Source organism: Gallus gallus, chromosome 5 (genome assembly GCF_016699485.2).
Source record: "Gallus gallus isolate bGalGal1 chromosome 5, bGalGal1.mat.broiler.GRCg7b, whole genome shotgun sequence".
Classification (NCBI taxonomy): Eukaryota; Metazoa; Chordata; class Aves; order Galliformes; family Phasianidae; genus Gallus; species Gallus gallus.
Window position 1 is genome coordinate 27,785,988 of NC_052536.1, and position 20,441 is coordinate 27,806,428.

Consider the following 20,441-nt stretch of genomic DNA (forward strand, 5'->3'; position numbering starts at 1 on the left):
TATTTCCTAATTTTTAAGGCAGGACTCATTTTGTGTGTCACAAATGACAATGTGGAAAGAGACTCTCCATCCTTCCTCCCTCCTGAAAGCCTCTTAGCAAACATGGTGACTAAATGCGAGCAGTTTGGGAACAGCCTCTCTCCAGCAACAGTCTCTTCTCTCAGCAGTAGAAGTGAGAAGTGAAATGTCCTTTGTCATTCATGGAATTTCAGAAGGACTATAGGAATCAGGCTTGTGTGAGGGTCTCATACTAGTTATTAAACGTCTTGTTGCTGATAGTTATTTTTGAATGCTGGGAGCAATTTGCAGAGGTCTTTCATTTCCAGTGACATCTGCATTTCACATTCTCTTGTTCAGCTCTCCAAGATCTACTTACCTTTGTCATATGACTCATGTCACACTCAACTTTGTTTAGAATTTGATTACTGTGTATTGATGTCTGCATCTGAAGTGCATCCTGCCATAGCAGAAGGTTTATATATAGTGAAGTAGAAATACAGTAAGGAAATGGCAAGTCCTGTGCAGTGCATAGGGAGAAGAGTGATACTCAGATAAAATGGGTACTTTTGTATTTATTTTGTATACATTTGTTAAAACATTTTTCTTCCTCCCACTCAACTGGTGTTCAACAAACTGTGCACTAGCTAAGGACAGCACACATTGCAGATGTTGTTACTATTTTAGTATTGCTTAGATGTTCTAACAGATACACTGCTCTGCAGTTCTGTAAAATGGGAGATGAAAACCTAATGTAAGCATGAGATCTAAATGTGTGATATGGCTGTTTACTATCTGTATGATGTGAAGCTAATGTAACTTAAAACTAGGTTCAAGACAAAGTGTATTGTTCCTTCTCGTTGTGAATGCAAAGATTCTATGTTATTATCATATCGTGAGTCTCCAGACTCTGCTTTCCAAAGAAAGCTAATTATTTCATCCTGCTACATGAAGAGTTGCATGTAATTTTGTCTGGACAGCTGAGTTACCTGTACTAAATCAAGCACAATTGCTCTATCTTGAAAGAAATGTTGTTATGAGTTGAGAGAGAGAACCTTGTTAAGAGCTGATGCTGATTCTGTGGCTCTGTTTCTTTCCCAGGATGATCCTCTCACTAATCTAAACACAGCCTTTGATGTAGCTGAAAAATATCTGGATATCCCCAAGATGCTGGATGCAGAAGGTAAAGTACAATGCAGTGGGCGTTAACTTGCTTTTTCTCAGGGAATTTCCCACTTATTTTAGGTGGATTTGTACTGTACAAGAATTCTGTAACCAGAGTGCTCCTTCCATCACTACTTACTTAATGTATGGGGAAAAAGTTACAATGGAATAATCATATGTTCTTCCCTCTTCCTTCTGTGCCCCTCAGTTGTCTCAGTTTGGTACCTTTGGAGATTTTAACCTGGGGATGATTCATTAGGAAGAGATGAGTAACACCTGGCTGTGTCCGCAGCTGACTAAAGTGTTCCCTTTCAAGAATCAGAAATAATACAGGCATGATGTATGGTGTGGGACTGTGTTCCTTTTGCCTCCAGAATTTTTTCCTTTCTGAGCTTTTTCTGACACTGCTGTTGACTTTCCTCTTGGGAGTGTAATGTGAGTTTTGTAAAATACTTCTTCACTACTTGAACATTTTGGGCCTGAAGATCCCTCACTAACTGAGACCATGGGAGAATCCATGTTTTTCAGAGGTGCTTTTGCTACTGACTGTGACAGCTTCCCGGAGACCACTCGGGACAGCAAGTATTACTTCTCTGAGCCTTGTTAGGACCAACTTGGCAATAGACTTTAAAGACTGTAACTCTGAAGTATAAACAACAGCCTAAAATAATTCACTGGTTTGGGGGCTGTTCACCTGAAGCCAGCTGATTTCAATGATAGAAGCTGTATTTCAGGGTTGGTTTGGACAGGAGAAGCAATTAAAGGATTTTTTTAAAGGAGAGAGAGGAACAAGGGAGAAAGATGGGATAAGGATGACTGAGCCCAATCAACCTGTATTTCAATAATCAAGATGTTCATATTCTTAGGCAGTGTTTTCCTTCCCTGAGAATGAATTGCTTTCCATACGCTCATTATGTTGAGATCACAAAAAATCATGAGGTTTCTGGAGTAGGCTGGTCCTGCCATTCTGTAGGATTAAAGCTACCCCCAAAATACCCCCAAAGCTACCCCTGGACCTAGCTTCAGATCTCAGCGAGGCTAATAGTGATGATGAAGGTCACTTAGAAGAGCTCCGATTGCTCTTTCTTGATCAGTCTCCTCACTCAGAGACTGGGGCTAATACACATTCCTCTACACAATTAATTCTGATCTCTGAAGGTGTTGAGTTTCTCCTGGAACTAATGGAAGGGCATTTTGAAATTCAAATCATCGTTGTGTTGAAATGGAGGATGAGGGCACTGAATGGAAGAGAGAAAGGATCTTTCCTGAAGAACTGCATGAAGGAATTGCAGTATGATACATCTGTAAAAACCATGACAACTTGTTGCTAGTTTGGATTGATTCAACCAATCATTTGCAGTAATTTTCTCAGGACAGGGATGTGCTCTGATTTGAGACTTGCTGACATATGACTACATTAGCTTGGCCAGACACTGGAAGCAACTGTTTCTTGAGGGTGGGGTGATCCTGACTTCTGAGTGAGACATATCTTCTGGGGAAGGCTGGGAATCTCTCCAGAGTTGCTATGGCAAACATATACTCCAGCAGGCCTCCTGGACAGTTGTGATTCTCCCCTTCCTTTACCTTCCTTCCATCAGTTGATTGTGCTCTTAACGTGAGGTTTTTTTTGACAGACATTGTTGGAACTGCCCGTCCTGACGAGAAAGCCATCATGACCTATGTTTCTAGCTTCTACCACGCCTTCTCAGGAGCCCAGAAGGTATCGCAGGATCCCAAGCTCCCTCCACAGAGCACACCTGGTGCCGTTGCTAATGTCCAAACCTTTTTTTCTTTCTCTCTTTCCTCTCTAGCTACGGGCATCTTTATTATGTTTTTGGTAGAGTTGGCTGTTGGTTCAAAGTGGTGCCCCAGACACAAGACATGGAGCAAGGCAACCAGGAGTCCCACTTTCCTATAGTCAGTGTTCCTGTTCCAGTGGCACTTACATATGCCAGTGCCTTGGCGTGCACATAAAGCCCAATAAAGCAGGGAGTTCTACCTTCTCCATTTGCCTTCCAAACTACTGCCCTGATGGCTGAGGACCTGCAGCCCCTGTTCCTGGGAAATCTGAGCTAGGATGTTTGGTTTTACAAATGGGGACCGCAGATTGCTCTGCTGAGCAGGACACTGCAGGCTGACCCCAGTGGCAATAATGCTGGTATCTATTCACTTTTTTTTTCCTGTTGTTTTCTTTTTTGAATATGGGGACACAAAACTGACTTAGTGTTTTTATGTAGGGTTTAATGAATATCCAAAACTCTGTCTTTTACACTACGTGCACTGCAGGTTCCCACGCCCTAGCTTCAAGGTCCAAACCTGCTGCTGTCTCGAGTTGTACCACAAATTGAGTCCCAGTTCACCTGGGTCTTACAGAACGTGTCTAACGAGTACTTCTGTGGTGATTGGCGAAGAGAGCACTGTTTATCATGACTGAGATGCCTGGTTTTGTTCATTTAGTTCCTTTTAATCTTTCCTCACCCATCATGCTGGAAACAGGGCAGTTGAGTCCTTGCTGGTTTTGGCTTAGCCGTTTTCCTGTTGGTAACTAGTCACTTAAGGAAAAAATTTTGCAGGTGAGACCTTGTAAACATCTCTCACCAAAACCAAGCAGCTGTCCTTACTTCAGTGCTGTAGGAGCACACAGTGCATGTTGAAGCAGAGCAGACGCTGTGTAGGAAGTGCACGGCATAGGAAGGCTCTGATCTCTACAGCTCCCCACTGTGCAGAAAGGCCTCGGGCATGGATGCTGAAACCTTCCAGCAGCCTTTTTATATCCTCGGACCACACCTGTGAAGGTGCAGAGCCTGGATCCTCATTCAGGACCCTCCTGGACTCAGGGGGAGGGAGCAGGGGTGCCGCTTCGAGCCACAAGCCAACACTGCTAGCCACCTTCTGATCCGAACTCCCAGCTCTCCGCATGGAAATCTGTTTGGCCTGTCCTGCAATGCATGATGGGAAGTTTTCTCCCCCTCTCTCACGCCACCCATGACTGTTTTGTTTTATTCTATGTGCTGCTTCTTACTTTATCCTTTCAACCTCTTTTCCTTCTCTGCACAGATATTATAGGCACGCTAAGGCCGGATGAGAAGGCCATAATGACCTATGTTTCATGTTACTACCACGCCTTCTCAGGGGCACAGAAGGTGAGACTTTACTGCTAACAACCTCTCCCCATCCCTGCCATGCCCACTGATTCTCTCCACCAAAGGCAGCTCCAGCCCCTCTGCCTGGCACAGCTCAGCAGTCTCAGCTGCGCCCCATCCAGCCTTGCATTTGGATGCATGAGCTCCAGCCTTGCTGGAGAAGTGGTTTAGGTATCCTTTCAAACACATTTGAGCTGCTCCTTCTCTTCAGTTGTCACACTCAGTGGTGGAGAAAGCATTTTGATGAAGTTGGCGTAGAAAGAAGAATGTCTGCTCTGCCAGTCAGTAGTACCCTGTTAGTGACTATTGGGCCTATCCCTGGCCAGATGATTCATCTCCAGAAGTACCGTAAGCAGATCAGCCTGGCCCGGCACACTGCAGCCTGGTCCCTTTGTGCTGCCTGCCTTCTGTTCATACTCAGCCCTCGATAGCTCAGGTATCTTTCCCTACATTGTATCATATCAACTGATTACTTAGCAGTAGCATCTTTTGTAGCACTTTTGTGCTCCGGCCACAAAGTCCATGCTCGATTTCTTTTTAATTTGTAGTCATTCTCCTCCCTTTCCCAAACTACCAGAATGTTTTATTTCTCTTTCCCCTGCTTTTCCCATTCCCATAGCTTCAGTCATACTTCTTCTCCTTCCTTGTTACTGCAGTCTCTTTGCCTGGCACTGGGACATTTGTCCTCAGAGGAACCAACTAGTCACTCAGTCACATTCTTTGGATGAACTTTCTCCAAAACATCTACTTCCCTGCAGTCCTTCAAACAGAGGAAAAAGTTCCAGCCTTTCTTCCCAAGCCATAGCCTGACTGGGCTGCAACCTTCCCACAAGATCATCACTAACTTCAGACTGTAGGCTTTGGAACAATAAAATCCAAAGTTCAAGACCAGATCCTTCTCATTGTAAAAAGGATGTAACATCTCCTTATTTCCATAACTTCTTTCTCTCACCAGGTCTTTTCTACCTGAGGCACAGTCCATGTGCTGCCCTGCTTGAGGGCTAGCTTGACTACAGAAAGACTCCATCTCTTTTGTACAACATGATACTAATGGTTCAGTGTTGATGTAGATACCGTGCTCATGCTGGCTTTCAGAGGGCAAACAGGCAATAGATTACAGGGAGCAGCTCTTCAGGTCAAGCTTTTTGTTCCCTGCCTTGTTTTGTCTATATTAATGATGATGTCTGCTTTCCAATGAATTGGAAGTAGTTCCCACAGCAGTGCAGTACATTTGCCCACTTGGCATGATTTATGTAGACGTGAATTTTCCACTGGGATCCCACTTTGTAAATAGTTGAAAACCCTTAACACCAGGCTACAAGCTCCATCCAGCTGATACTTGCCTCTGACAATTGTATCCTCAGAACTCACGCTGTGGTGGTAAGGCCTGCTCTTTGTCAGGTGCCCCTTAGGGACTCCTCCATGCTTAACTGGAAGAACTCCAGATTAAGGAAAGAGCAAGCCACAAATGCAAGGAGGGTAGTGGCCTCCTGCAGAAGTGGCCATGTCCCTCTTCAGTCTCCTTCTCCTCTGTCTGTGCCCATTCTACCCTTTGGAAACCTGCTCAGCAGGTCCCGTGTTCTCTTCAGCAGCTTAGATGGATGCTAGGTCTGCTGGGATAACTGAAAACAATCTTCTGCTGCCTCAGGACCTGACCTGTGTAGACAGGGCAAAAACTAGTGATGGAACTTCTTAAAACCCATGCAGTGTAACTTGTTTATACAGAAAATTATAGATTTAATCATTAATTAAATTTTTAGTAGGCCTGATGGTCCAGCACCTTAGCAGTGACCTGGCAGGAGGGGCACATCTCCTTTTTGGAGCTCCCCAGCCATACATTAGCCAGCTGCTGAGTGACAGATTCAAATCCCAGGGCAAATGCAGAGTGATGACTGAGTGCAAGCCCCAGTCCAAAGTGTCTTGTAACGTGTTGCTGCCTTGTGCACGGTTAGGTGACTGACTGTGATATCACTCCATTTTTCATTCAGATTTTTCATTACTGCCACCAGTGCTGAAGGGGAAGTCCCATGAGCCGCTTTCTGCTTCTTTCACTCTCTTGTACTGAGCCTTTGAAGGTACAGGGTCCCCAGCCTGATGTGTGTGTAGATGGCTGCTTTTTCTTTATGCCATTTTGTTATATATATATATATATTTGTAGGTATACTTGCTTTGGTTGGTTTGCTTGTTTTCTAACTGCTTCTGACTTTCACACTAAATGCATGATTGTTTACTATTGGTCAGCTTAATATTTTGTAAACCTGATTTCTGGGGGTGAAAATTTCTAACTAATGTTTTACCATTTTCTTAAAAGATTGTGTTTGGCATACAGTATTCTGGGATGGTTCTGTGAGGCCAGAGGGCCGCAGGCAGGCATCCTTCCTAGGTAATGTTCTGTGGGATTGCCTTCGTTTATCATCCTTCTGTAAGAAGAGACCTGGAACCAAGAGCTAGAGACACAATTCCACGTCCACCCTAAGCAGTCCAGGTCAGGGTTACAGTAAAGACAAAAAGCAGAGAAATTACTGCTCCTTCTGCTATTCTTTGGCTATTCATATTTCTGTTTGAGCCTACCCAACGGAACATGCATATCTCACAGCAGTGCAGTGTCAAGCAGAATGCCTTAGGCTTGCCCTCCAAATGATGTTTGACAGAAAGTAATATAATGCGTCAGTGCCATGCTCTACCAAAGCTAATCAGATCACACAAGTCCTCAGTGAATACAGTTATGCAGACTTCAGACCCCAGGATGGTGCATCTTGACAGTGCTGCCCCATGCCTTGTGGGCATCCTGACTTGTTTGGACCCAGCCTGAGCATCCTAAGTGCACCATTGCCTTCAGCAGTATGGGGAGCACTAAATGATTTTTTTCAGTCCTCTAACAAACATGTAGGAGCAGATGCCTTGACCTCATGTAGTTAACACATTGGTGTGCAACTCTTCTTTTACCTGAAAGCGTTTCACTGAGTCTGTCATCTCTACAGAAGTGCTCACACATACAGCAGTGCAAAGGGTATTTGTAGAGGTCGCTTGAAAGTGCTGGAATCCTTTTGTCCTGCCCTGCTCTTAGCAAGTCAGTGTAACATTTTGCTTATGATATTAATGGTCATGGTGACCACAGAGCCTTTCCTTCTGCTGCTGCAGGACACTTGCACAGAGCAGTCTGGAGTAGGCAGAAACTGCAGAGAAGCTAGTGCTGGTGCAGGAGAGGAAGAAGATTGGCCTCTGCATGTCACCCATAAGGGTAACACAAATAATGTCGTAATTGCTGACATTCAGAGGGCTTTTGTGTTTGGACAGATGTTCAACACATATATACACACACAATCCTGGCAGCTGGAGGAAATCTATTGTCAGATAGATGTAAATGTGCCTATGCCAAATGGGGTCCCTGCTGCACAGCTGGCTGCTGCTCCAATGAGCTCCGGGAGTATAAAAAAGAAATGGAGAGTTAAGAGCATACAGAGAGCTCCTCTCTTGGGAAGACTGAGATAAACATTTGTGACTGCCAGTCCCCTGCAGCCACTAGGCACATCATGGCAGGGCTCTGGCCCTGTTTTTTTTGACAGATCATTTTGTCCTGTGCCTGTAAGGTTTTCTCTGAATAACAGAAAGCTATCCATTAAAGTACAAACTTCCGGTAAAAACAGCTCAAAGTACAAACTTCCATAAATACAACCATCATTTACACTTTTTACAGATTTTTTTTTGATTTTGGAATGAAATGGCTTTCTCTCGTACAGTTTGCCCTGATATGTTTCTAATTAGTTAATATCTGTGTATCTGCTAACTGACAGACTTTAATGAAGAGGCAGATCACTGAATATACATTTTTAGAACTCCTTAAAAATGGCATAGATCATCATGTCCCCTGAGATTTCAGCAATCTGTTTGTCACTGTATAGCCTGTGACTTTATTGCTGTTCTTGCTGCCTCACATCAGCTGCAAAAATTAGAGCATTTTTTTTCAAACAGCCTTGAAGATTAAGTAAACAGATAATAAAAGGCCTTTTACAAATAAAAAGAGGTTGAAACTTGCTAGCTATAAGCTCAGCAAAGCTTCTTTTGGCATCGCTCCTGCACAGAGTTTTAAGACAGGGCACAGCACTGACAACTGGCCTGTTGTAGTGCTGGCATGTGCCCTCCTCTTCATCTCCTCGTGGCCTCTGTGGCTCAGTGAGGGGAACTCCTCTGTAGGAGTCCTACAGGTAGCTCTAGCACACACACAGGCACCAGGGCAATAGCTGTGCTACAGTAAGAGGATGCTGACATCCATCACAGGGCCACGTCCTCCAAGGCTTTACAGCATTGCACCTGCCAAAATATTGATAAGGGGAGCTGCACAGATCCACAGATAAACACTGTACAAGAATCAGCCTGCTGTATATTGCCCGTGCCAAACACTTTTGTGGCACTCCGGGGCAGACCGTTCACTTCTGAGCTCATAGCTGGGATTTTTCTGAGCATTGCTGTGTTCCAAATTCATGTTTTAACATGTCCAGCTCTCTGCAGAGAGACAGGTTTTGGTCCCATAATGTGAAAAACAAAACAAAACAGCTAAATAGTAACAACAGGCACTTTTTTTTTTTTTCTTGAGATTTACTTTGAGATAGTAAACAGACAGACTACCAAGAAAGGGAGGGGAAAATCCTCTTTTCAGCTGGATCATAAGAACCTTGAATACATGGTAGGTGTCATGCAGCAAGATTCTGGAGGACATGGTCCTGTTATGGGTGCCAGAAATACAAGGAATGCTGAAAGACATCTTTGCTAAGTTCACGGATACCTACTACTTTAACTTTGAAACAGATCTAGAACATTTCTGAAGTCTGATATATGTATTCACCTGATCTAGTGACAGATGTCCCTTTTGATGGTAGTGGAGTTGGACTAGGTGATCTTTAAAGGTTATTTCCAACCCAAGTCATTCTATGATTCTATGCAGATAGGTATTATGTTCCATAGGTAAAAGTACGTAGAGAGACCCATCAAGTTGACACCATGCAGTTCCTGCTGTTGCAACGCTGCATGTAGGTGAGAGGAGTGAAAGTGATGACAGAAACTACCATTGTAAAGAGGTAGCTGGGGTCCCTTTGGCAGGAAGCAGACAGCAGGACACTCTTGTAAGAGCAGCTTCTGAAAAAGCATGGAAGGTTGGTTGTCTCACAACACACAGGGCTGGGATCACATAAGCTCAGCATCTCTAAAAGAATGTACTCTCCTTAGAAGGGGAAAAAAAAAAGTGTTATGGAAGTTCTGATGACATGCAGAGAGGTTGGGACAGATGTGTTGAAGCTGGACAGGCTGCAAGAGCCAAGATTAGGAGAATTTACCCACAGGTACGTAGCAGGAAGCTAAGCAGCAAGCTTTGGTTTATAACTTTTTCACACTTTTCCCCTTCTTCTGTTTTTCTTTTCTTTGGCAGGCGGAGACAGCAGCAAATCGTATTTGCAAGGTTCTGGCAGTCAACCAAGAAAATGAACAGCTCATGGAAGACTATGAAAAACTGGCCAGTGATGTAGGTGTCCGTGGTGCTGTTGGTTTCTGGGTGGTGGTGTGTAGAAAGGAATTGCATTTAACACTTACAGCTAATCCTGGGCAGTGCTACTGGCCTGTGTTTTCCTAGAATCTTCTTTCTTTCTCTTCTAGCTTTAGAAAAATGAAAGGAGAGAAAACTTGGCTTTTAAGTAGAAAACTCCCATGTAGCAGTTTTAAGTTTCTCAGTTTATTAGGAGCAGCCACAACAATAATAAAACTTAAAGAAAAATCAAGCTGTTTTGACTTGTCTTGCTCAGGACTATGTATATGTCTAATGATATCTTTCATACAAATTGTATGCCAATATAGTGCAGAAGTCAGGAATTGGATCTAAGAAAATGGAAGTTAAGAGGTAGATAACTGAGGAAAGAAATATACGTTTGCTGATAACTGGAAAGAATTTGTGTACAGTACAGTCTGAGGCTTCGTTGGTTAATGGAGAATGCTGACAGACTGACATCTGTGAAACTCTAGAAGTGACCAAATGTGGTCTGGAGTATGTCTGTGGAAGATAAGTGGAGAGGAAAAGATGGAAAACAAAAGGTCAAACAGCCAACAGGCCTGTTTTCAGCCTGGTTTGAAAAGTGTAGGACACTGCTTCACTCATGCGACAAACTGCAAATTGCTGCCTTGCCACCTCTGCAACTCAAAGGGTGATGCTGACTTCTAAGCAGCTAGAGTGAGAAAAGCATAACTGGAGGAAACAACTTGCTTTCTCCTTCCAGACACCTCTGGAGCTAATATGACTTATAGTATCCTCTAGTTGTGCAACAGCTCAGCAAAATTCTCAGGCTGTAGTGTAATCTAAGGACGTTGTTTGGTCTTGATTGTGTGAAATCTATGACTTAAGCACGTTGTACTGGCAGTGCTGCAACAAGCAGTGTGGTAAGGGATGGGCTGCTTATAAGGAAAAAAATAGGTAGTTCCAAAAAGGCTGGCAAGGTTTTTTTTACTAGCCCTGCTGTAGGCAGAACCTTTCTGATAGCAAAGAGAAATAAGTGGTCTCTAGTAAGATCAGACCAACACCTGTAGTTTTAACACAGTTTCAGTTCAAGGCTTCTTGTCATTGCTTTTTCAGCTGCTGGAGTGGATCCGTCGCACCATCCCCTGGCTGGAGAACCGGGCACCAGAGAACACCATGCAAGCCATGCAGCAGAAACTGGAGGACTTCCGGGACTACCGCCGCCTGCATAAGCCCCCCAAAGTCCAAGAGAAGTGCCAACTTGAGATCAATTTCAACACCTTGCAGACCAAGCTACGGCTCAGCAACAGGCCAGCCTTCATGCCTTCAGAAGGGAAAATGGTTTCAGTGAGTGGGCGTAATTGAGTGTATATACCCAAGCTGTTTCTAAAAAATGAAACTTGTTTATGTCTATTGGTTGGCAGAGCAATGCCCACCTTCACAGTGAGCTATTCTGTGGTAGAAACCCTACAGCAAACAGTTCAGTAACTTCGTGATAAGAGAGGAGCAAGAAATCATTGTTCCTCTGTCTCTAACCCAGACTCTGAGATTCTTCACAAATTCCATACCTTTATGAGGAGATGTCTGGGTGCCTCTCATTCTTTCTAATTCAGAAATGGTTGGGTTTTCCTGTATTTTCATGTGCAGGAATGTTTAGAGAGGCTCTCTCATGCAGACAGGTATATCCTGATTACTGCTAGACCTGCTTAAGTCTGACACTTTGTCTTCTTGACCTGTCTGCACAGCCCCCTGAGATTAAAAGCCCACACCCATTCTCTCCAACCAATTTGAACTGTGTAGCCTACTGGGAATAATTCTAAAGTACTTCTTCCCTAACTTCTAACCTCTATTTCTTCCCATGCTCCTGTCTCTAGGATATAAACAATGCCTGGGGTGGCCTAGAGCAGGCTGAGAAGGGCTATGAGGAGTGGTTGTTGAATGAGATCCGGAGGCTAGAGAGGCTGGATCACCTGGCAGAGAAGTTCCGGCAGAAAGCATCTATTCACGAGTCCTGGACAGATGGTAAATGCTACATGCTTCCTATTGCCTGACATAGTGCTGTCAGTTATGCAGGGAGGAAGAGATGGATCATATATGGGTTCTTCTATGAGATTTTCCTTTTCAGGGATTCACTTATTACTTTATTAGGAAAAAAATCATGAAAATCACCGTGATCTCTGTTCTGCATCTGCATTCTCTAGCTGACAGAGTGAGATTCTCGGATAAAATAGAGCTGCCGTGGAGAGAAAAGATTGCTGTAAAGTAAATGCTGCAGTTGACGTTTACAGGACCAGCATAGCACAGTTTGTGTGTAGTGAGATGAGTTAGTTATAAACTGTGACTGCAGTGGCCTGAGCTGCTGTGCTATTTGCATCTCTGCTGATCATGGTAAACTCGTTCTCAGTGGTTTGAAAGTTAGAATTTTGCAACTCTAGGCGAGTATGTGTGAGGGCAAGACTTGGGCAGTGTCTGGAGTGGGGAAAGTGCAAAATGGAGGGCCCTAGTGCTGTCTAGGTGCGAGGGAGCTGGCCTTGGGATCATTGGGTTGAGTCCTTCATTCTCCTGTCTCTTGGCTCCCCCCCCAGGTAAGGAAGCGATGCTGCAGCAGAAGGATTATGAAACTGCTACCCTCTCGGAGATAAAGGCCCTGCTGAAGAAACACGAGGCCTTTGAGAGCGACCTGGCTGCACACCAGGACCGCGTGGAACAGATTGCTGCTATTGCACAAGAGCTGAAGTATGGCATCCCAGCATACATCTGATCCTTGGGGCCAGAGAGGCCTGATCTGCTTTGCCCTCTGAACAGCCACAAAATCATTCCTATACAAAAATGTTGGGAAGTCCAAGTGTTTCCAAACTGTATCTAGGATACTGCTCTTCAGTATCCAGACGCACCAGAAAAGCAGGCCAGGAAATGGTTGAGTTGTGGGTGCTGATGAGGGGGAGGCAGAATTACATTCTCAAGCCAAGTTTCCACTCTTTTCCAGCTCGTTATGCTGCCATGAACCTTTTCCTAAAGAGGAAACCTGTCTCTGGCCCCTGCTAGGTTTCAGAGTCGAAGCACTGTTCGGCTTTTCCAGGAACAGAAGGAAATAGCAGAGGATAGCATGTGCTTCAGAGATTCCCAGTTGGCTCTGTTTTATCAAAAATAGTGAAGGAAAAAAATCAGTTGTTTCAGCCCATCATGGCCTCTCTTGCCACTGCAAGCATTTCACTACAAGAATAATGCACCATGTGCATCCAGTTAGCACTTGCACCAGGGGCTCTTTCCTACAACTCAGTTCCCTCTGGGCTTCCCCCTGGCTTAGAAACCTTCACCTCCACACCTTTTCCTGGAGTGAGGAGTAACCAGGATAAATGGTGTCTCATCAGAGTGGGAAGTTGATTGCTAGGGAGAGCACAGGGAAAGATTTTTAAGCCCTGCATATTTCTTAGCAAAAGCAGTCTGAGCAGTTTGGCTTTCACTTTGTTTCCTATAATTAAAAATATTTCCGTATCAAATCAACCTATCTCAAGTTAGACATTGTCTGGATTAGACCAGCTCCCTTGGGCTGAATGACTTTTTCTCTAAAAAATCAGGATTATTGGATCAAGATTGTTATCTCCTTTACCAACACAGATTTACAGAAGTGTTCCCTTTGCCACTGGAGGATTGACCTTGAAACAGGAGGAGAGTTCAAGGCAATCCTCCATGTCAGTAAGATTAAAACTGAGGCTAGTTAGTCAGCAAGCATTAGCTGACCTGTCACTTCCAAAGCAAATGCTACATGCCAGACAAAACAGCTGCAACTCTAATAGCGACGGGGAAGGATGCATCCTTAATTGAGGGAGAGGTAATTTCCTCCGAAGTGTGAGAACAGAATGCTCTGCCATCCTTCCAAAAGCCATCTCCCACATTAGCAAAGACACTGTGCCTTGAAATAAACATGGCTGAGCTCTTTTTTTCCCCCCAGAGATGCACTGCCAGGGAGATCAAGAAGGTCTGTAACTGTTTGTACCAGGCATGTGTGGGGGTATGGGCACATTTAACTCCTCAGCACAAGTGATCTGAGTGCATTATAAGCAAGACTCAGGAGCAGTTATTTCAGCTGCAGTGCTTGCTGTGCAGCAAAGTAGATCAAGGAACTGATCTACACAGCAAAGAAAATATTATTTTTAGCCCAAGGCAGTTTCATGACTAGTTTTCCCCAAGACTCCACCAACAGTTATGCCCACACACCTCAGGAGGGGCAGTACAATGATGGGAAGAAATGAAGTAGGAGGAAACTGTTGAGACCTGTATTACTGCTTAAGAGAAATGCTCATCTTGCCCAGGGTCGTTGGGTAGCTCAGCAAGTTATTCCACCTTCTCTTTCATGGGTGACACTTCACAGTTTTCAGGGCTTGTCTCCCTCAGCCTACAAGCTTCTCCCTCTTTGATCATGTGCAGAACTGAGAGCAAAATGCAGTGCAAAACCACAGGCTTCAGACTACCGCTACCCCGGTATTTTCCAGCCATGCTCTTAACAGCCCTTCTTCCAGAGAAATGCCAGGCTACAAACATTGCAGCCAAGTACTGTCTGTCTGGCATATTGGAGAGAAGTCTGCACTGTAATTCAGGAATTGTCCTAAATAAACAAATTGTTGCTGAAGATTGCCACCTCTCCTATGCAACTCTTAAAACAATCTTAAGTGGATTCTTTGCATTTGTAATAAAATCATTGTTGCCCTTCCTCCTGATGTATATCAGGAGATGCAGGTAGCTATGCAGGTAGCTAGCCTACGTGATGTTCTTAAGCAGAGTACAGGGGCATACTGCTGCTTTTAATCTGCTTATTCCCAGCCCAAGTAAAGACTCCACTCCCTTCCCCCATTGCCAAGTAATTCCCATCAGGTAACCAAGGGCAGCCTTGAGTGCGGTTATTTTTCTTCCTGTTCTGTGTTGTTTGATGTGCCAGTGTCTCCAAAGCTAGATACTATTGTCTTCCTGGCATACTTCATTTGCAGGGACCACAAACCTTCAGTTTGCATCTGTTCTTAAGACTGATGAAGACTTCTAATGTATTTATCATTCTTCTCCAAAAGGCCTTTATTTGGCATTTTGTTCTTTTTCTCCACCCCTCACAGTGAGCTGGACTATTATGACTCTCCGAGTGTCAATGCCAGGTGCCAGAAGATCTGTGATCAGTGGGATAATCTGGGTGCCCTAACCCAGAAACGTAGAGAAGCTTTAGAGGTGAGTCATATCTCCAAATGGATCTTTGGGATTACATGAGTAGGTCATTTGCGGGAAACAAGCTGCAGTGGGCATGTATGTCCTATTTCAGCCCTTTTGTCCACTTCTAGAAATCCCAGGCTGTAACCCAGAACTGCATCTCAGTATATTTAACCTCCTTCTCTGTTTCCAGCCCAGTTACAGTAGCATTCATTTGCTCAGGCTATTGATTTATTTCTAGTCCTCTGTGTTTGTAATTTTATTCTGCTTGAAAAGACTCGTTTTGTTTTGTTTCAAAGGACCTCGTACCTTTTCCTCAGAGCAAGGAAAAAATCCCTCCTGTGTGTAATGTCTTATCGAAGACTTTTGCTGTAGTGCCCTCCTGAGAGTACCAAGCAGGTCTAAAAGGAAGGAGCAACTCAAAGAACCCTCATATCTGTGTGATTTTTATTCTCTAACCATCTTCCCTGATTTTCTTTGTTTTCTTTTTGTGCATGCTTAGAGGACAGAGAAGCTACTGGAAACAATTGACCAGTTGTACCTGGAATATGCCAAACGAGCTGCCCCCTTCAATAACTGGATGGAAGGGGCCATGGAGGACCTGCAGGACACGTTCATTGTTCACACCATTGAGGAGATCCAGGTACACAGCAGTCATTTGCGCCAGCTGTGCTGGGATAGAGGGAAGTCAGAGGTCTCCTGAATTCCTAATGGTGCCAGATTTTTAGGTTGTGTTTTGATGGTGCTGCTCTAGAAAATGAGCCACAGCATAAACAACGAAAAGGATCATGCTTTTCCTTGATTACTTCCAAAAACCTGTATCTGAGCAGATAAGAGTCAAGTTCATACTATCCTAGCTGAGTACAAAGAACTGAAATTGGATTTCTCATTGTGACTCCAGTCTTACTAGTGGGAGCTGGAAAGCTGAGAGAATTTTTTCGTGTCTTGCATTTGTTAGGTTTTTTGTTTGGTTGATTTTTGTTTGTTTTTAATCAAAATGAACAAAACTTAGTGCTACCGTCAGGTTCTGTGGGTCAGCTGCCCCATGTAATGTTATATTCAGGTCACTTGGTCCTATGTAATGTGTCATGAGGGTAGCTGTTGAGCTGCCAGCTGGGTTTCAGTGCTGAGCAGAGGAAACATCAGGATTCTGCACTTTGTTAGTGGATTGCCATTTGAAACCAAAGATTTCTTGGCTCTTGCAAGACAACGGGGACTTCCTCTTCTGAAAGGGTGTAATGAAAGGAATTTGAAGCATCTACAGGTAATTTTCTGACCTTTGAGAGCAGGAATTATCCTTCTCTGGGTTCTAGAGGGGAGTCCATTTCTTCTGCTTGGTGAGCTCCTGAAAAGAATCCTGGTATTCATTTGGATTTAGCTGGTTGAGATGAACAGCCAGGATATTCTTACAATCAGCAGTTGCTGCACTACTGCTGTAATTTCCTCCTGACATTGTGCTTTCTCAACCTGGTCAGTTTATCAAAACCTGATGAGTGTTTTGTAGGAATGGTTGACAGCAATATGGCCATCAGTGAGGCAGTGAGTGGGAAACCAGCAGGGGACACAAGGCAGTCAGGGAGACAGAAGCAGTAGTATAGCCCTAGCCTGGTTTGAGCACTGTTACTGTAGTGTTTCTGCATCCACCTCTCTCTCCTGAATAAAGAGGATCACTAGGTCTTTCATAATGCAAAGCAAATCTGAACAGAGCTTAAACATTTCCATCATCTCTTTGTGGCTGCAGAATATTCCCCAGGTCTCCCAGACTTGCATTACATTTCTACTGCCACTGCAGCAGCTGCAAAGTAATGAGTCACCATGTAAGGAAGCAATTTTACAAAAGTAGTTACAGTGTATGTGTTGTAAGAAAGTGGTCAGTTATGAGGTTTACTTTAATTCCCTCTTCTGTCCACAGTGTTCCTTCCGTGATCTCTACACGTGTTTCTCTGTCTCATATCTGTTTTGCTGCCTCTTCACCTGAGTTTGCTTCCCTACTCTTGATCTTTCAGACTTCTGAGATGAAGTATCTAAAAGGCCTGTAGAAGCAGTGGGAAGTGAGCCAGAACCAACTGGCTTGTCAGCTGTCCACAAGCTGCCAGCAAGCATGCCCCCACCTTCGGTCTTTGGATCACAGTCTGGGCACCACAGCCAGATGGGGAACAGAAAGAGCCTATTGTGTACAGGGAGAGGGAGCAGTTTTCAGCAACAGGAGCTTATGTTGCCTGTGCAGGTTTTCTGTGGTCAGAAAGACCTTCATCTAGTTCTGACTTACACTGATCAGACTGGATCTGACTTTGTTATTCATCTGGAGTCATCTTTGTTGTAGAGCTAGTACATATCTAGTGGGAGAAGAACCGTATGGTGCATTTAGGCTCATGAGATATGGCCACTTCGGAGTAATGCTAGCAGTTCAGTCTTCCCTAAGGGGACTAGCAGCCTGTCACACAGCAGTGTTGGAGAAGCAGTTTCCCTTAAACTGTGAGCCAGAACTATTCCATCATGTTTTGGGATGCGATCTCTGTTTCTGGTCAATATGGAACAGAAACAAATAGAGGGGAAAGGAGACTTCATTTAACTACTGAAAACACCCTTTTTAATGATGCTGAGGGATACTGGAAATCTGTTAGAGTAGCCTGTTTTGTATCCTGGAAATGTGTAAGCTTTTGCAGTTACTTAAGCAGGGATGTATTTGGTCAAAGGGCTATTCAGTGACTAATGCTCTTTTTTTGCTGCTGTCTTCCTTCCACAGGGATTGACCACAGCCCACGAACAGTTCAAAGCCACTTTGCCAGATGCCGACAAGGAGCGACAGGCCATCCTGGGAATCCACAATGAAGTCTCAAAGATTGTCCAGACGTACCACGTCAACATGGCAGGAACGAACCCTTACACTACAATCACCCCACAGGAGATCAATGGCAAATGGGAACACGTGAGTTCTTTACAGAGCTGCTGTTAGCGTGGGGAAGGCTGCTGCTCAGTCACCAGGGCCCTAGGAAGGGAATTGCTTTCTCTGTTATTCTCACACTTACTGCTGAGCTTTTGCACATTTGCCCTATGTTTTTGCCTCAAATGCCACGTGCTTGGAAAGTAGAAGAGACCTTTAAAATAAGTGCCTAAAGATGTCAGATCTCTTTTTCTTATTTTTTTAGGGAAAGATATGAAATTAGAACTTTGAGATTTTAAGTTCTCAGTTGACCTAAAAAGGAAGTACGGTATGGGAGTCAGTGTCCTTCTCTACCGTTCAACCCTTCAGATATTCAGCCTCCAGAGACAAGGAGCCTTCTAATGCTATAGTAGTAACAGAGCAGTTACTCTCAATACCAGCCTGTGCTGATGGTTCTTACCACAAAATCAGTGGCAGACTACAACTACTGCATTTAAGCAAATATCAGGCACCAAAACCCGATAGTGGATGAAAGCTGCTTTTCATGGCATGAGATGAATTTGCAGAATTCATCCTGCACTGAAGAGGTTTCACATCCCATGAGCCTCCTTGCAAGGCCTAAAGCTTATGACTGCCTTTTTTTCAGAACAAAAACCCCTCTCCCTACTCTTACAAACCTGTTTGCAACCCCAATGACAGCGAAGCTCTGTGCTTTCTCCAAAACCTAACCCTAGCCGTAGAGAGTGCCCAGGTCCAACACCCACTCCACCTGGGGCTCCCCCAGAAAGTGGCCAGCCCTCAGCCTTTTTTAGCAGCCCCTTCACAAGCCCACTCACAGCAGGACTCTGCACTTTCTGTTTCCCTTTCCTTGCATCAGTTTCTACAATTATTCATGTGCTTTTATATGTATGAAATGCACACTTTGTTACTCTGTGCTCTAGGTGCGGCAGCTGGTTCCTAGAAGGGATCAAGCCCTAATGGAAGAACATGCTCGCCAGCAGCAAAATGAGCGACTTCGTAAGCAGTTTGGTGCACAAGCCAATGTCATTGGTCCCTGGATTCAGACCAAGATGGAGGTACAGCTTTTCTCATTTTCATTCTCTTCTCTGTGATCTTCGCTCATCCTTTTATTCTGATTCTCCTTTTACTACTGATGTGGTCATTATTCCTTGAGATTACAAGGGAAACTTCTATAGAAAATACAGAGAATCCAAAGATTAGTATCAGTTACCGAAGTGCTTGTACTTTTCTTCCCCTAACTTTAGTAAAGAGATAAAAAATGCTACCCAGAATGTGGAACACTGGTATTTTAATAGAGTTGAATTTATATGCAGCATGGGAAAGACCCTGCATCAAAAGCATATTTTATGGAACTGCTTTCATAGCAGTTGCACACGGCTCTTGTTACACATGAGAAAATAAATACATCTAGTGTGCTGAACATCAGCAGAAGAGAAACATTTCTAATGGAGATCTTCTCTCTTTAGGTAAACTATGAATTCAAGTAATTGGAGTTGGTAGGGTGAAAATGATGAAGCTGTTAATGAGGGTAGGAGATAAAAAGACAGCAATTAGAGAAATATTACTCTGCAGAAGCATTAACACAGTGGCAGAGAACGCATCAGGAAAAGTTCTGGCTTGCTACAGTACTAGCTTATGAACTACAGTTTCCTTCTTTTGCATCCTTATGTTTGGTGCATCTCATATGATGCACTCCACTTGGAAAATGTTCAAGGCTCTGCTGAAATTTCTGCTGACACTGTCTGCTCATCTAAAGTAACCTCTCTCTGAGATGTATTTTTGTTTTGATTCATCATCCCGTGTAAGCATGAAATATCTGCATTAATAAATGTCAGCCATGTGAAGGCTCTTCCTTCTAACAGGGTCTAATACCTTTGGCTTTGCTAACACAGGAGATTGGCCGCATTTCAATAGAGATGCATGGGACTCTGGAGGACCAGCTCAACCACTTGCGGCAGTATGAGAAAAGCATTGTGAATTACAAACCAAAGATCGACCAGTTGGAAGGAGACCACCAACAGATCCAGGAGGCGCTTATCTTTGACAACAAGCACACCAACTACACCATGGAGGTAAATGTTTTGCAGTGCCTTTTCCCTGCTGGAATGTACCGCCAGCAGATCAGACAGCTTGATCTGTTGTTGCACCAGCCGCATCCAGTTCAGGCAATATGTTGTGGTTCTCAGGAAAGCAGAGAGCTTGACAGGATGGCCAAGCATGCAACATCATGTCACTGAATTTTTTTTCAGCCTTACTGTACTTTATGCCAACCCAGTCCGTTGTATTTCCACATACAACAATAGAAATAACCTAAATAAGATCAACGGTATTGCTTGAAAAAATTGGCTGGTCTTGTAGTCAGGCTGTGTTAGGCCACAAGCTGGAATTAGAAAGCCCAGACAAGAGTTGGTGATTTTCAGCTGCTATAGCATGGAAAAAGAAAAAAGTCCATCAGAACCTTTTCAAGATAAGAGTCTGGCTTTCTGTTGACAACATGAGGTTTCGTGGAAACAACCTGAATTCAGCATGAGTCCATCAGAAC

At 44.0% G+C, this 20,441-nt stretch overlaps 1 protein-coding gene across 6 annotated transcripts in view; it reads left to right on the forward strand.

The window, feature by feature from the left end:
* Positions 1-20,441, forward strand: part of ACTN1 (actinin, alpha 1) — an 81,658-nt gene that overhangs the window by 53,574 nt on the left and 7,643 nt on the right. For 5 of the 6 annotated variants that reach the window (XM_015287257.4, XM_015287258.4, NM_204127.2 and 2 more), the window contains exons 7-17: positions 1,099-1,180; positions 2,796-2,881; positions 9,727-9,819; positions 10,918-11,148; positions 11,676-11,823; positions 12,387-12,537; positions 14,907-15,015; positions 15,497-15,637; positions 17,741-17,923; positions 18,820-18,954; positions 19,792-19,971. In XM_015287257.4, the coding sequence (XP_015142743.1) occupies positions 1,099-1,180; positions 2,796-2,881; positions 9,727-9,819; positions 10,918-11,148; positions 11,676-11,823; positions 12,387-12,537; positions 14,907-15,015; positions 15,497-15,637; positions 17,741-17,923; positions 18,820-18,954; positions 19,792-19,971 (1,539 nt within the window). Of the gene's footprint in view, positions 1-1,098; positions 1,181-2,795; positions 2,882-4,218; positions 4,305-9,726; positions 9,820-10,917; positions 11,149-11,675; positions 11,824-12,386; positions 12,538-14,906; positions 15,016-15,496; positions 15,638-17,740; positions 17,924-18,819; positions 18,955-19,791; positions 19,972-20,441 lie in introns of all 6 variants that reach the window. The other variant, XM_046941334.1, reaches the window with a different exon arrangement.